The sequence below is a fragment of the Abramis brama genome (genome assembly GCF_963993115.1).
Source record: "Abramis brama genome assembly, chromosome: 14".
Classification (NCBI taxonomy): Eukaryota; Metazoa; Chordata; class Actinopteri; order Cypriniformes; family Leuciscidae; genus Abramis; species Abramis brama.
In genome coordinates this window covers 18,940,160-18,956,112 of record NC_139976.1, presented here as the reverse complement: position 1 = coordinate 18,956,112, position 15,953 = coordinate 18,940,160, and the positions used below count along the sequence as shown (strand labels likewise).

Below are 15,953 nucleotides of genomic sequence, written 5' to 3'. Positions count from 1 at the left end.
AAGCACTAGATAGGCCTATAAATAGGCTACTACTAAGTTATGAAAGCGGTTTAGTCAGGAGCAATGAGATTGTTTGATTAACATTAATGGCACAGACGGCAGCAGAGATATAGGCTGCTGTCACTTTAAGATCTAATATACTGATACACATGCACTTTCTCAACTTTTTATGTTCACTTAGACATAAACGACTGTGTTTACGAGGATACTCGCAAAGATGGGCATTTTGACACATTAAGTTTGTGTATTTGACTATTCAAGCACAATAAGGTGCCAAAAAGAACTGTTCAGCACTCACAAGCTGTATGAGCAGCTGCTTTATTATGCCGAAATGAGTCCTCTTTCGCTGCTTATTCTGATTTGAACATTTTAAAATCACTTGTTTTTAAACCACAAGGCTTAAAAACACATTCAAATGATATGTTTTCAGCACATGATGGCACAGCATGATAGAGACGATAGTCCAAAATCTCTACCGGTTGTTCGTGTCTACCGGTATATCGCCCACTCCTAATCTAATTAATTGAATATTAAACATGAATTCAATAATCATATCTGTATAACCTCTCTTCATGAGCTGAAAAAGTGAAGCACATTTAGTGGATTGAGTGCACAGTGGCATAGACGTGAGCGTTTCAGGAAAACGTCATGTGATTTCTGTTCTGCAATGGAGCAGCTCTAAATGTATGCCATTAAATAAAAAATGAAATACGAGAGAATGGTAAAATGAACAGTGAAATTAACAGAAGCCTGTGCGTTTTAATAGGCGTAATTACAAATGCAATGAATGTACAGGTATCGGCATCAGAAAGGACCAAATATGAAAGTACCAGTGTCATATTCTTCAAATAATTTTTTTTTATCGGAAAGTCCTTAGTGTTAATACACTAAAAAACTGTTACAGTAATGTTTCATTAAAAAAACAATAGAAAAGACAATACTAGATGGATTAAAGTAATAAACAAAATGTAATAAATAAAATGTGCATTCATTAATTTTCCTGAAAATAATCTCAATACAAAAGATTGTAATATCTGATCATAATAGTAGATTGTTCTCTTCATGCAGTTTCTTTTTTTCTTTTTCTGACAATTCCTGTTAGGTTTTATGAGATTCACATAGATATGTGCAATACAATATAATGTGTGTATGTATGTATGTATATATATATATATATGATCCCCAATACAAAATATTCTTGAAAATATTTATGGTACCTGTCTGTTATTAAATTATGGAGAGGTTATGCAGTACTTGTTCTCTGTCAAGATAATTAAAATGCGTTTAGAAACGATCATTGGTTTTGCGGTTATGCGTTATTTAGCACCCTGATCTTAATCCCTATACCTTTGTAGGATGCCCTATTACTGCACAAGATTTCTCCCACTTTGAGTTTCACACTGAAAATCAATAGACCTGTGGATTGAGTCCAGTTGAAATGCTGCCTGTTCCAATAATAATAATATTAAAAATACTTTTTTGCGACTTGAGTTGGCAACAAGTGCGCAGCCCAGAAGGAAGATTCCTCTGCACAGAAATACACACACACCCCACCATTCACCTGAACCCATCCCCTCAATCCATACAGTGCTCATTACCCACACTGCTTTGCTGATTGTTTGTTGTCTCCTGTTCTGGCGCAGCCTGCCATGGAGGGTGTAGAGGTGAGATGGCGGCCTGCTGTGGGGTCTTCACTGGCTCCGCTCTCATTGTGCTCGTGATTTATCTGTGCTAGTGGAGTCTTTGTAACTGTATCTCTGTGTCTGTGGTGTTGTGTTTGATCCTTACGTTTTACATTTCTGAGGTGGTCCCTCTCAAACCTGATATCTTATGATGCCCCAATGGTTCTGTGATGTTTTTTCAGGAACTAACCTGCCACTCTGACTTTCCCGCAAATGTTCCCCAACTATTGACTATATTGATTATATATTACAGGAGGTAGGCTTGGTTTTCCACTGCTGGTTATCACTAACAGTCATTGTGATGCATTCCTCTGTTCACCTCTGCAGGAAATGAGGATCTGTTCGGCCATTATAAACCTCTTCCATCTGATACCAGCTGCTCCACAGACCCTGGTCAAACCTTTGCTGGAAGTGGTCATGAAGACAGAGAGGGCAATGCTCATAGAGGTACAAGACTTTTGCTCTAATCTGCAGCTAAAGGGAATGCTGGTTCAGTTTGTTTGAACTGGGCCTGTTAATTGATCAAATATTCAAGTGAGTTGAATAATAAACTCACTAAATAATCAAATGTCAAAGATAATCACATATCAATATTTATATCAGCCCACAAATGAAGATTGTTCAAACACTAATATGGCATATTTGTAAATCATTGAATGGACTTCATTGAAACGCACTACTGTTCAAAAGTGTTTTTTTTTTTTTTTTAATGAATACTTTTATTCACCAAGGATGCATTAAATTTACATAAAAGACATTTACAATGTGACAAAAGATTTAATTTCATGTCCGTTATTTTCTTTTAAATTTCCTATTCTTTAAAGAATCCTGAAAAAAGTATCAGTTTCTATAAAAATATTAAGCAGCACAACTGTTTTCAACATAATAAGTTAAGTGAAAGTGACCCATACATGGCCTTTGCATTCAACCCATCAAAGTTAGTGCCACATTCATTAGGAGTAGTGAGTAGTGAACACACACACACACACACACACACAGTGCAAACCATGGACACACATGCCCGGAGCAGTGGGCAGCCATTTTGCTGTGGCGCCTGAGGAGTGATTGGGGGTTAGGTGCCTTCCTCAAGGGCACCTCAGTCGTTTTCTGTCGGTATTGAGAATCGAACGCAACCTTTGGGTTACCAGTCTGACTCTGTAACCATTAGGCCATGACTGCCTCAAAAAAGAAAGTGTTTCTTGAGCACCAGATCAGTGTGTTAGAATGATTTCTAAAGGATTATGTGACAATGAAGACTGGAATACTGGCTTTGCCATCACAGAAATTGCATTTTAAAAATATATTGAAATCGAAAAGTTATCTTTAATTGTAATAATATTTCATAACATTGCTTTTTTTGATCAAATGAATGCAGCCTTGGTGAGCTTACTAATTTATAGGCTATTTTATGCAATGTGAATATTGTGGTTTTATGCAATTATTTTGTTTTCGTCTTGTTACTCCACAGGCAGGCAGTCCTTTTAGAGAGCCGCTGATCAAGTTCCTGACGCGTCATCCATCTCAAACAGTGGAGCTGTTCATGATGGAGGCCACTCTCAACGACCCACAGTGGAGCCGCATGTTTATGGTGTGTTTTTTATTGTCATTGTTCTCTTTACCTCATACTGTATTTTGTGATTCCTTCATAAATTTCCTTTTTACCATTATTCATTTGCAGAGCTTCTTGAAGCACAAAGATGCCAAGCCACTTCGAGATGTCTTGGCTTCTAACCCAAATCGGTTTGTCCCTCTGCTGGTTCCAGCTGGGCCTGCTGCAACTGTGAGACCTGGGTCTCCCTCCACCAGCACTGCCCGCCTTGATCTGCAGTTCCAGGCCATCAAGGTGGGCCACACTCTCTTAACAGAATAATTCACTGTTAGATTTGATTTAATGTGCTTGTTTGTAGAGCTTGAATATTAATGATCATTCATACACCTCCTCAGATCATAAGCATCATTGTGAAAAATGATGAAGGCTGGTTGGCCGGTCAGCACTCTCTAGTGAGTCAACTCAGACGAGTATGGGTCAGCGAGGCCTTCCAGGAACGCCACCGCAAAGACAACATGGCTGCAACCAACTGGAAAGAGCCCAAACTTCTAGCGTTCTGTCTGCTTAGCTACTGCAAGTAAGTGTTGTCTGTTTGGTGGTGCAGAAATGACACACTTCACTAATGTTGTTGCAAATATTTTAAGTGTTATTAGCTTGGAAAATGGAAAAACAACACGTTTTCGCTTTGATTTTGACACTAAAGTTGTGCATTTTCCTTCAGACGCAACTACTCTGAGATTGAGCTGCTCTTTCAACTGTTGAGAGCCTTCACTGGCCGCTTCCTGTGCAATATGACCTTCCTGAAGGAGTACATGGAGGAGGAGATCCCCAAGAACTACAGCATCACGCACAAACGAGCACTCTTCTTCCGCTTTGTGGAGTTCAATGACCCACACTTCAACGATGAGCTTAAGGCAAAGGTGAGGTTATACCATTTTTACTGCTGTGAGTTTTAACATGCGAGGAGAAATGATGAATTTTGCCTTTGTGAAGACCTCTCATTTTAGGCTAGCATGACTGTGTCTGATGTTATGACACGGACCTCTATGGCAAACATTATAAATTCCACCTTTCTGTTCAGAGTGGCTCAGCGTCACGCTCTCTTAGCGCTGACCATCTAATGCGGATAACAACCAGCCCCTTCTGAATATGTATGTTTGAAAAGGGGAAGGTGACAGAGACTGGCCGTGCATGACACACTTGGCTCTCAAAGGCACGTCTTCACCCTTAACCGAAGTCTTTGAAGAACGCTAATGAATATTTATCTGCAGATTACTCTAATAGCCATTGCTATTAGATCTTTGCCTTTAATCATCCCTGTTGAAGAACTTTTTCTTCTAGCTCGCATGCACCAGTAACTCGTTTTGGTGACATTTTCCCCATCACTAGCTGCGAATTTGCGCAAACCTTTAGCGATATTTTCTAAATGTCGATAAAAAAAGATTGCGAAATGACGGCGTTTCCATTAACCGATGTTATGCGACTAAAACTTCATTTTTTCCTCTCGCGATAAGTCATTCCAAAAATCATGGCAACGGCTGTTGGTAGGTTTACATATATTCCAGCCACCGCACTAGCCATTATTTTTAATCAAATGAGACGTAGGCGTGTTATCCAAGCATTAATGGCAAGGAAAGCCCCTTACACTTTGGAGTGTCACGTATGAGGTGTTTCTCCCCTTCTATCTGCTTCAAGGTCTTGATAAATTGTGGCATTTCTTTGTTGTTTAGAATCCAGTATTCCCGTAATCCTTTTTGTCTTTTATGATTTTAATAAAGAACTCTGTCTCGTCTTCTGTCCAGACATACCATCTTTAAAGAATGATCGACTTTTACGTACGCCAGATGACCTGTAAATGAGGAAAAACTGTTTCCATTGCGGTTTTGCGAAATATTCCTTTTTCGAATTGCCTGAAAAACCACCTCATGCGAGCGTGTAAACATTTTTTGTTATATATATATAGGAGTTGAACGAAATTGACGTGTTTCCATTAGGCGTGTTTTCAATTCGCAATTTCAATTTGCGCAATTTGAAGGGTAATGGAAACGCGGCTACTGTGGCAAAATCAAAAAGAATCTTGACTTTTGTTTTAAAGACAAAATATCACATACTTTAATGCAGCATTTTTGACAATGGTCCCTTCTGTTTTGATTCTGTGAGCATCCTTATTGTCTAACCATATGAAGGGGTTTTTATAGTGGGAGAGCACTACCTGGAGTACATGGACCCACTGGTAAACGGGTCATTGTGGTATTCAAGGCTGCTCTTCTTATTCCCACTTCATGTTTATTCATGTGAAAGAATTCCATCAAGTTTGAGAAAAAGATCAAATGCCAGTTGATTAAAATGATCTGGAAGTTCTCCTCCAAATGCCACCCTCTCTACAATGACATTGAAAAACGGTAGCAGTTCATTGGCAGATCGTCCTCGCCTTTTGATGGCTGAGACCGTTCCTGCTCTGCTATATCACCTCTCACAGCCAAACAGACGTTGCATCCCAAACATTCCCCAGGAGAGCTCAGCAGCTGCACGCTCTTAACAGAATACACGTTTAAGGTGATGTTTTCAGGCAGCTGGAGTCTCGGTGGTTTGGGCTGTGATGGATTGTGTAGAAAAGGATTTGTTGTGATCCATCATTCATGTGAACGGGAGAGGGGCTCATTAGGACGAGGGATAATGAAGGAACACCTGCAGCCCTACGGCACCAATGTTTGAATAAATGCACACGCTGATGCACACTCCAGCTACCAACCAAACAACACAATCATTGTGTGACTAGACAAACTATCTTCTCGTCTAAGTACAAAGCTTGTATTATCCCATAGCTTAAATTAGTGTTCAAAGACACTAATTATATAACACATAAGAGGTGACATCTGGGAAGTCAAGGTAGGAGGAATTAGGGTTTTTGAACATCTAAAAACATGGTAACAATTAGCTGATGATGGTAATATGATGATCATTAGAGTGGTTAATAACAGTGAGCTTTCAAATGAACTGAATCTGGGCTGCCACATTGTGCCTGTCTCTGTCTCTTCTGTTCTCTTCATACATTTAAATGGCTTTATTTTTGCCAGAGCTTCTAAAGCAGCCCTGGTGTTGATCATTTAAGCAAATTCAATCAATTTAGTAAATACGATGCTTAAAACAATGTGGTTTAATTGTAGATTATCAATAATAATAATAATAATAATAATAATAGTAATTAGGTTATTTATATTTTAACAATGATAAGTATATCTAAACAAAATGTAAACCAAACTATATTAAAGCAAACTTAAATATGCATTTGAATTAAAAGCCAAGTCTGGGTCAATATGGACAGCTAAAAAAAACGTAATTTGTCTTTTTTTTTTTTTCTCCAACAATAGTAATACGGCTCATTTGAGAATATCAAAGCACTAGGAATATGTCTGTTTATTGATGTATTTATTTGTCCATTGTCCAGGTGTTGCAGCACATCCTGAACCCAGCCTTCCTGCACAGCTTTGAGAAAGGGGAAGGCGAGCAACTCCTTGGGCCGCCCAATCCAGAGGGTGACAACCCTGAGAGCATCACTAGTGTCTTCATCACCAAGGTAAACCCTATCCAGCAGCTCCAGACCAGCTGCAGTGGCAGCGCTGTCACTCTCTCTTTATCGAGTCACTACTTCATCTACGATGACCTCTGGCTGTTATTTCACTGGCCGAAATTTCAAGGCATCATTAAAGGTCATAGTGTTTGTTTTTTCAAACTAACCCAATGAGACACAGAGGTGAAGGTTAATAGCCTTCATTAATTTCATGCTTAAATTGATTGTCTCTCCCCTGCTGGTAATCATTGCAAAGAGCAAACCAATCAGTCTGTTTGTTTCCAGGGTCTGTTTTCAACACCTCCAGCAGGAGAGGAACCTGTTGAAGTTGAAATATACTTTTAAATCTGCTGTACATCACAGCTGTGGCATCACGGCACTGAAGACAATGCATCTTTTAGTGTCTTTTGACACATGCCTATTGTTCTTGTAGGTACTTGACCCTGAAAAGCAGGCAGATCTGGCAGACTCATTGAGGATCTACCTGCTTCAGTTCTCGACCCTGCTGGTAGAGCACGCCCCCCACCACATCCATGACAACAACAAGAGCAGGAACAGCAAGCTGAGGCGTCTCATGACCTTTGCTTGGCCGTGCCTGCTCCCCAAAACCTGTGTGGATCCGGCCTGCAAGTACAGCGGCCACCTCTTGCTGGCTCACATTATTGCCAAGTTTGCCATTCACAAGAAGATTGTTTTACAGGTGAGCATGCACCAAAATGTCAGCTGCCAAAAATACTATGAAATGCCTTTATCTGATTTTGTCCGATTGAACAGAGGCAGAAAATATTGGTCCAAAAAAAGCAATAGAATAATTTCTATAACAGTTGTTAACTCTGTCTTTGACGTGGAGAAAAAACAGCAAGCCTGTGAAAATTATCCAGGTTTAATCATATTTAGTATAATCAACATGATATCAAATTGATGATATCAAATATGATATTGGGAAATATATAATTGTGTATAATATACAAATATAAGTACAGATAGGTTGTAGAGTACAGATTTTAATTGTATTACCTAAAAGCAGGTTTTTTTGTGCATCAAAAAATGTCATTGAAAATTTACAGTACCATTCAACGGTTTGGAGTCTGTAAGATAGATAGATAGATATATATATATTATTTTTTATTTTTTTAAATATAAAGTTTAAAATATAAAGTTTAAAGTATGTTTCGTACCAAGGCTGCATTTATCAATAAACTTTCATAGCATTTCACAATATTGCAATTTTGACTATTTAAGCAGTTTTCATGAAAAAAAACTTTTCTATTTTATTTTAAAATGTAATTTATTCCTCTGATGACAAAGGTGAACTTTCAGCAAACATGACTTCAGTCTTCAGTGTCACATGATCCTTCAGAGATCATTACAAATTTCTGATTTTGGAAATACAAAGGTCTCTTATCAATGTTGAAAATAGTTGTGCATGTTTATATTTTTATGAAATATTTATATTTCAAATAGAGCTGTTTTGTAACATTATACATGCATTTACAGTCACTTTTGATCAATTTAAAGCATCCGTGCTGAATAAAACTATTCATTTCTTTAAAAAAAAAACATGCTGACCCCAAACTTTTGAATGTTGATAAAGCAATTGTTTTTCTATTTTCTCATTTTATTAAAACAATTGATAAATCTTTAGATTCTATATGTTATTGTGTAGTCATACCAATTGAAGGAAACCATGATTATAACTTTAAAAAAAGGATCTTTTTAAATAAAAAAATCATTTTTTTTTTTTTTTTTTTAAATTAACCCATAACATATGACATATAACATATAACACATTTACAAACAAATATGTTTTCAGACCTTTGCTGATAAAATGCATTCCTCAAACCCAAATTCCTCACTTACCTCAGTATTTCAAAGGATAGAGCTTTTTCTACACAAAGTTTTTTGGGAAGTCACTTCAGTCAACTTCAGCTGTGAACTACTTCTATGCAGGTTTTCCACAGTCTGCTAAAGGCTCATACTATGGAGGCACGTGCCATTGTTCGGCAGGCCATGGCAATTCTCACACCTGCTGTACCTGCACGGATGGAGGACGGTCATCAAATGCTCACGCACTGGACCCGCAAGATCATTGTGGAGGAGGGCCACACAGTTCCCCAACTTGTTCATATACTTCATCTCATTGTACAGCACTTCAGAGTATGTAACATCACTTAACTCACCATAAAGATAATTGTCATACTAATGTCTCCCATAGTACAGCTAGTGCATTTCCACTGTGTATTTGATTTGTAATCATATTTTTTTGATGTAATAGAATAGATTTAGTAGGGCTGGGAGATATAGCTGAAAATATCTATATATTTTGACTTTTGCTTTGGGGATACTTTATTGCTTATTTAATTTTATTATCCGATATTCACAATGTTCAATTTATATTGCATAGCTTTAGCTATTAGTTCGTTTGGTGGTTCATATAACATTTCGTTTTTTTGTAGAGTTTGATAGAGTGTATGTGTCTCTGTTTACAGGTATATTACCCAGTGAGACATCACTTGGTTCAGCACATGATCAGTGCAATGCAGCGATTGGGCTTCACCCCTAGTGTGACTATCGAACAGAGGAAGTTGGCAGTGGATTTAGCTGAGGTGGTCATCAAATGGGAGCTCCAGAGAATCAAAGACCAACAGGTCAGTCGCCAGGAAATAAGATGGCAAAATCAGTTTTGAAAAAAAGTTTTGGTTTTCTGTGATTTAAAATGTATTTGGCTTTAGATTCCGGCAGTTTATTGGGTATGAATTTCTTTTTGCAGCCGGAATCGGAGGCTGATTCAGTAAGTGTGGGCGAGGGCACGAGCGGAGCCTCTGCTGCTATGAAGAGAGGAATATCTGTGGATTCGGCACAAGACGTGAAGAGATTCCGCACTGCTGCTGGTACTGTCGGCACGGTGAGGAAACCTTAAACCGATCGCTGACGCCTGAGTGTGACCACTGTAATCAGTCTTTTGCGCTCTGTACCCTGATGGACTCTGCCATGTTTAAGCACATTGGCTGTATTATGTTTGTGTTGGTATGTGCAGGTCTTTAGCCGCAGTCAGTCGATGCCAGGCACTGAGGCTTTACTTACCAAACCTGTGGAGAAGCAGCACACAGATACCGTCGTCAACTTCCTCATCCGTATCGCCTGCCAGGTAGCTATTTCATACCTGCTTAGTGAATCTTACTGAGGCGTTCACTAATACTTACACAGGCTAAATCCTGCTCTGTGTTTGCAGGTGAATGATAGCACTAATGTAGCAGGCTCGCCCGGTGAGCTGCTGTCCCGTCGCTGTGTGAACCTCATGAAGACTGCCCTCAGGCCGGATATGTGGCCCCGTGCCGAACTTAAACTGCAGTGGTTCGACAAGCTCCTCATGACTGTGGTAAGTTTGATGTGTCAGATTTTTTTTATACCAGAAATGGTGCATTTTAAGCTTTATGGGTTTTTGGTCTCTTTTCCTTTATTCTTATATATTATATTATATATTATATATTATATATTTATATATTTATTATTTATGAATGAGACTGGCATTTAGGAATGAAGTGGGATCAGGGATATGGATTTTAAGTCTTGTTGCCAGGAAGAGCATCGCTGTTCAATGTATTAAGTGTATAATAGCTAGGCCATGACTAAATTTGAGTCTGAATGTGAGATTTATTAGTTCTAGTCTCATTGTAAAAAAAATAACCTCATAGGAGTTTGACAAATGTAAGTCTGTGCAAACCAACAGGAATGTTTGCAATGGAAATTTTGTCTTTTTTTTTTCGCGTGTGATTTGTCTGTTCAGACTAGTGTGTAAACAGGCTGAAGGAAAATGCAAATTCACTATCTGACTGTAAGTGGCGCATTTAGGAAAGCAGAAAAACCCTGGTTACTCCAGACACAAATCGCTACTGAACTTTGTTTCTAGCACCTGCTTGCCATGGAGAAGAAAAGAAGTCAATACAGAGACGAGAGTTCCTGGTTCTTTATATGCCATTAGTAAAATATCTCTTTGCAAAATACTCTGCTTGTGAGTGCCACCATGTTGTGTGGTTTTAATAACAGCTGCAGCTCTGGGCATGTGATCAAAACTGTGAATCCTATTGGTTGGGTGGTTTTCTTTGCAGTGTCATGGAAAAGAGATTAGAACTGATCAATGAAAAATTGATGGCGCATTGATGGCATTGGATTGTTTGTGTCAGTCTGAACAGACTCATTAACAGCCGGCCGTTCAAATTAAAATGTTTATTGGAAATTTTCGTCTTGGTGTGAACAAGACTTGAAGTGTTCGTCTTGGAGATGAAGACCGCCATATCCTGTTCCTCTCACATCCCTCTTCATTATTTCCTGCGCCTTTCCAAGAGCAGTTTTGATGCCAGCAAAATCGATATCCCCTCCCTCTTATGAATGATTTTTCTTTCTTTGGAGTTCACTGGTGTGACTAACTCAGCTGTCATCTGAGAGAACATCTCTCAGTTAGTGAGCGTCTGCCACCTGCACTATTATTACTGTAACCTCCCATCCCTCTCTCACTCCACCTGTTAAGAAGCAATGGGCTTCCTGTTGTTTGGACACACACCACTCTATCGATTCTTTTTTAGGGCAGACAGTTATGCGACTCCCTATTGTCATATAGGCCAGTGATTGAAATGCTCTGATATAGCAGAGAGATGACACAGATGGTGGCACCAGCACCTGATTTGGTAGCCCCAAATATAAGAATTAATAATATTAATTATTAGTATTACATGTTTTGTTTCTTGGAAATGCACATTTGACCGTAATTTGAGTTGACAGTAGCTTGAGATGCGGACGCACATTTATTTTCATTAACAAAAACATTAACATCTATAAAAGTTGTAACTTGTAACCTAATTTTTGTTTGGGTGAACTCTTAAATATTCTGACTGTGTTAGAACTCTACTCTTAAAATTGGTCTTCTGTAATGTCATATATTTGTAGATTAGCACCTCACTACCATGCAAAAAGTAACTGTATGGTTTTATATTTGTTATATTAGCCCATTATATAAACACATGAAGTATAAATACAAATGCAAAAAAATTATATATCTTAACAAATACTGTAATTATATTCAATTACTTCAATACATGTTTATGTTATAACAATAATAGAATAAAATATAAGATTATCCCATATTTATGCCACAATACCATGTTTACAGTTAATGTTACTATAGTAAATCCAGTAAATGTTGGTGATTTGTGGATTGGAAAAGCCTTCTAACTTGATTGTTGTGACACAATGTTTCTCTTGTTTTCTGCGTCAGTGTTTTTGAATGTCAGCACTGTTTCATCTGGTTTAAATCACCGAGTTAAACCAGCAAAGAAGAACTCTGTGCTGAACTCAAACTTGTTTCACTGTATCTCACATTGCTGTTTAGTTGCCAAATGATGGAGATGGTCAGCGAGTAGCTCTCGCTACGCTGTCTTTTGAGCAGAGTTGATAAATCGTCCATGTGGAACGGTTCAAAACGAGTAGCGCTGTTTCTTTCCACTTTAGAGGCACCAGTGTGACCTCTAAAAAAAATTAGTCGCACTGGCAGGAATAAAGGTCACAAAATGCGCCCATTTAGTCAGTCTGGAGCCCTGCATCCTTTCCATCTTTATTTTCAGAGTGGGTCAATGACACTTCCTGTGGCATGAGTTTGACAAACAGGTCACTCATCGGCTGTGCCCCAGAGCCCTGTTGAGTGAGTGAGGTGATCTTTTCAGGTGCTCTTATCCAAACTAATGAACAGTGCTGCAAATCTTAGGGGCTTTTATCATCTCATTGTGCCGGCTTGTCAGTGATTAAAGAATCCCCTCAGACCATAGTTGTCAATATTCAGTGGCCCCTGAAACTTAATCAGCACTGGTTTTTACTCATTGTGACAAGCCTGTGCATTACTTGACATAAATGTGAGAATAAAGAGATTTACCTGTGTTTATTCATTTTAAAACTTTGTGTGACCCCAGAAGTTTCAGTAGTCCAGTTAGATGTCATTATTTATTAACTTTTGGGTTACTCATTGAATTGATCGAAAGTAACAGTAAAGACATTTATAATGTTATGAAAACATTCTATTTAAAATAAATGCTGTTTTTTTTTACTTGCTATTCATTAAAGAATCCTGAAAAAAAATGTATCACGGTTTCCACAAAAATATTAAGTTTTCAGCATTAATTATAAGAAGAAATTTTTCTTGAGCACCAAATCACTATATTAGAGTGATTTCTGAAGAATCATGTGACACTGAAGACTGGAGTAATGATGCTGAAAATTAAGCCTTGCCAACAGTTATAAATATGCTATTTTAATGGTTCCTAATTTTGTTTTGGAGGTCTCCCACAATAGGTTTACATCCATCCAAAGTAAAAAAAAAAAAAAAAAAAAACACTTTTATTTTCTCATAATATCTGAAACGGCTCTATCAAGGATCCAGTCCCTCTAAACCAGGGCTGGGCAACTCGGTCCTTGAGATCCACTTTCCTGCAGAGTTTAGCTCCAACTCTTATCAAACTCTCCTTCTTGCAGCTTTCTAGTAATCCTGAAGATCTTGATTAGCTTGTTCAGGTGTGTTTTATTAGGGTTGTAAGTAAGCTCTGCAGGTAAGCATGTCAGGGCCAGAATTGCGCTAAACCACCTCGGAAACAAATCGCTATTGCCATATTTGTATTTCCTTTGGAAATGGATGCATATTGGATTTGCTTTTGTAGCACAGACAACAGCCTCTTCTCAACATGTCAACAACACAAAACAAACCCGTCCAGGCCTCAGCTACAACTGCAGTGTTTGAGGGCGAGTCAAAGTAAAAGTTGTTTGCGGGCAGCCATTGAAGATCATAGGCTGGCATTATGCAAATTTTTACAACTGATGAAGGTTCATGCAGTAAGTAAGATTGAAATTACTGACCACTCGTTTCAGACAGTTCAGAACCGGTTCTTTTGGGAGACAATAACTCTATTTATCGTTCACTTTGATCTTTGAAACTCTGCACATCTTTTACATTCACAAACAGTTATATTACACACTGCATAAGATACTTTTCTCAAAATATTAATAAATATTACAGACCTCAAACTTAGTAGTTTCAGTTCCTGTTTACTCTTATTAATCAGTGCATCCTCTTCTGTTTTTCAGGAGCAGCCAAATCAGGCGAACTTCTCCAATATCTGCACAGGACTGGAGATTCTCAGCTTCCTTCTGTCAGTGCTGCAGCCTCCAGCCATCCTCGCACATTTCAAGCCCCTGCAGCGTGGCATTGCAGCTTGCATGACCTGTGGCAACACCAAAGTGTTGAGGGCAGTCCACTCCCTCCTGTCCAGACTCATGAGCACCTTCCCCACAGAACCCAGTGAGTAGATCAAGATGTGATCGATGATGTCTTTTCATTTATTACTTAAAGCTCACTTGAAGTTTTTTCAATAGCTACTACATCAAAAACTACTATCCTAACTGATAAAGTTAGGATAGTAACTTTATCTCTTTCTTTCTTTCTTTCTTTCTTTCTTTCTTTTTCTCTTTCTCTTTCTCTTTCTCTTTCTCTTTCTCTTTCTCTTTCTCTCTCTTTCTCTCTCTCTCTCTCTCTCTCTCTCTCTCTCTCTCTCTTTCTCAAAATAGGAATTGATTGGATTGTTGTCATTTGAAAACTAGGGTAACCATTTACATTTTTCTTCCAATATTTTGGTTTTTCTTTAGGCACATCTGCCGTTGCTTCCAAGTATGAGGAGCTGGAGTGTTTGTACGCTGCTGTAGGAAAAGTCATTTATGAAGGCCTCACCAACTACGAGAAAGCCAGCAGCGCTAACCCAACTCAATTGTTCGGTGAGAATTTAATAGCTCTACTACCTGACCAAAGGCTGACCAAACACTAAATAGATAAAGGTGTTAACTTTTTTTGTCTGTTATATAGTTGGTATGGAATGCAAACCAGATATGTAAATACTTCATTATAAATTGGTTACACTTATTAGGTGTCTTTTAACTACTATGTACTTAACATAAAAAAATTGTTAGGTACCATGTACTTATTGTGTTGCAAAACACTTTTGCTGCTATTTAGGTGGGATATGGGTAAGGTTAGGGACAGGTTTTGTGTATGGTTAGGTTTAAGAATGGGTTAAAGGGTAAGGTAAAGGTTAAAAGTGTAATTCTAGATGTAATTACAGAAATTAATTACAGCTGTAATAACATGCAGGTATTTTGTAAATGCAAGTCAAATATAAAAGCTTGTATGGAAACAATGTGCATTTTATTTAAGTGTTATTACATAGTAGTTAAAGACACTTAATATAAAGTGGGACCTATAATTGTATACTTATTGAGTTTTGTACATTACCATTCAAATGTTTGGGTTCAGTATGATTTGATAAAAACATTAATGCTCTTATTTGGAAAGGATGCAATAAATTTATTAAAAGGGACAATAAATGCTATGCTTTTGAACTTTCCATTCATTAAATAATCCTGAGAAAATATATATCACCATTTCCATAAAAAAAAATTAACATTGACAATAATAAAAAAATGTTCTTGAGCATGAAATCAGCATATTAGAATGATTTCTGAAGGATCATGTGACACTGAAGACTGGATTAATGGCTGCTGAAAATCCTCTTTTTAAATTGTGATAATATTTCACAATATAACTCTTTTATCAAATGAATTAATCTTTCTAAAACATTAAAGAAATCTTACCAACCCCCAACGTTTGGATGGTGGTGTACTTGTATATGGATCCCTTTCAGATGAGATATTTTACAAAAGAATAGTCCTCTTTAATTATTTTATAATTGAAAACCAAAAAGTGATAACTCTATTGAATAACATTCTAAAGTTACCAGTGTTTCATTTCAGCCCAAAATGGCATCATTGGTCAATAAATGCCTCCTGATTCCTCTCTGGCAGTGCTCTAGAGTTACATTTACCACTGATGCACTGTATGTGTCTCCATCGAGGGTGACTTTTTACATTTATCTTTTCTCCCCAGAGCTGTGATCTAAGAAATGCATTACTCATAGATTTTTTTTGTGTGTGTGTCCCTGTCCTTACCCGGTAACTCGGTTAGATTTCTTCAGAAACGTCCTTGTAATACAACTACAGGGACAAAGAAGCTGCACCCAAAGTCATTAGCAGGCGCGTGTCGCTTGCTGTCCCTGACAGTGTC

General features: G+C 37.9%; 1 protein-coding gene across 3 annotated transcripts in view; it reads left to right on the top strand.

The window, feature by feature from the left end:
• The window catches only part of trrap (transformation/transcription domain-associated protein), a 91,502-nt gene that overhangs the window by 28,421 nt on the left and 47,128 nt on the right, over positions 1-15,953 (top strand). For all 3 annotated transcript variants that reach the window (XM_084135558.1, XM_084135557.1, XM_084135556.1), the window contains exons 32-45: positions 2,010-2,129; positions 3,151-3,270; positions 3,361-3,525; positions 3,627-3,808; positions 3,953-4,151; positions 6,680-6,808; positions 7,236-7,502; positions 8,753-8,959; positions 9,292-9,450; positions 9,573-9,707; positions 9,840-9,950; positions 10,035-10,181; positions 13,928-14,141; positions 14,486-14,611. In XM_084135558.1, coding sequence (XP_083991684.1) covers positions 2,010-2,129; positions 3,151-3,270; positions 3,361-3,525; positions 3,627-3,808; positions 3,953-4,151; positions 6,680-6,808; positions 7,236-7,502; positions 8,753-8,959; positions 9,292-9,450; positions 9,573-9,707; positions 9,840-9,950; positions 10,035-10,181; positions 13,928-14,141; positions 14,486-14,611 — 2,281 coding nt within the window. The remainder of the gene's footprint in view (positions 1-2,009; positions 2,130-3,150; positions 3,271-3,360; positions 3,526-3,626; positions 3,809-3,952; positions 4,152-6,679; positions 6,809-7,235; positions 7,503-8,752; positions 8,960-9,291; positions 9,451-9,572; positions 9,708-9,839; positions 9,951-10,034; positions 10,182-13,927; positions 14,142-14,485; positions 14,612-15,953) is intronic.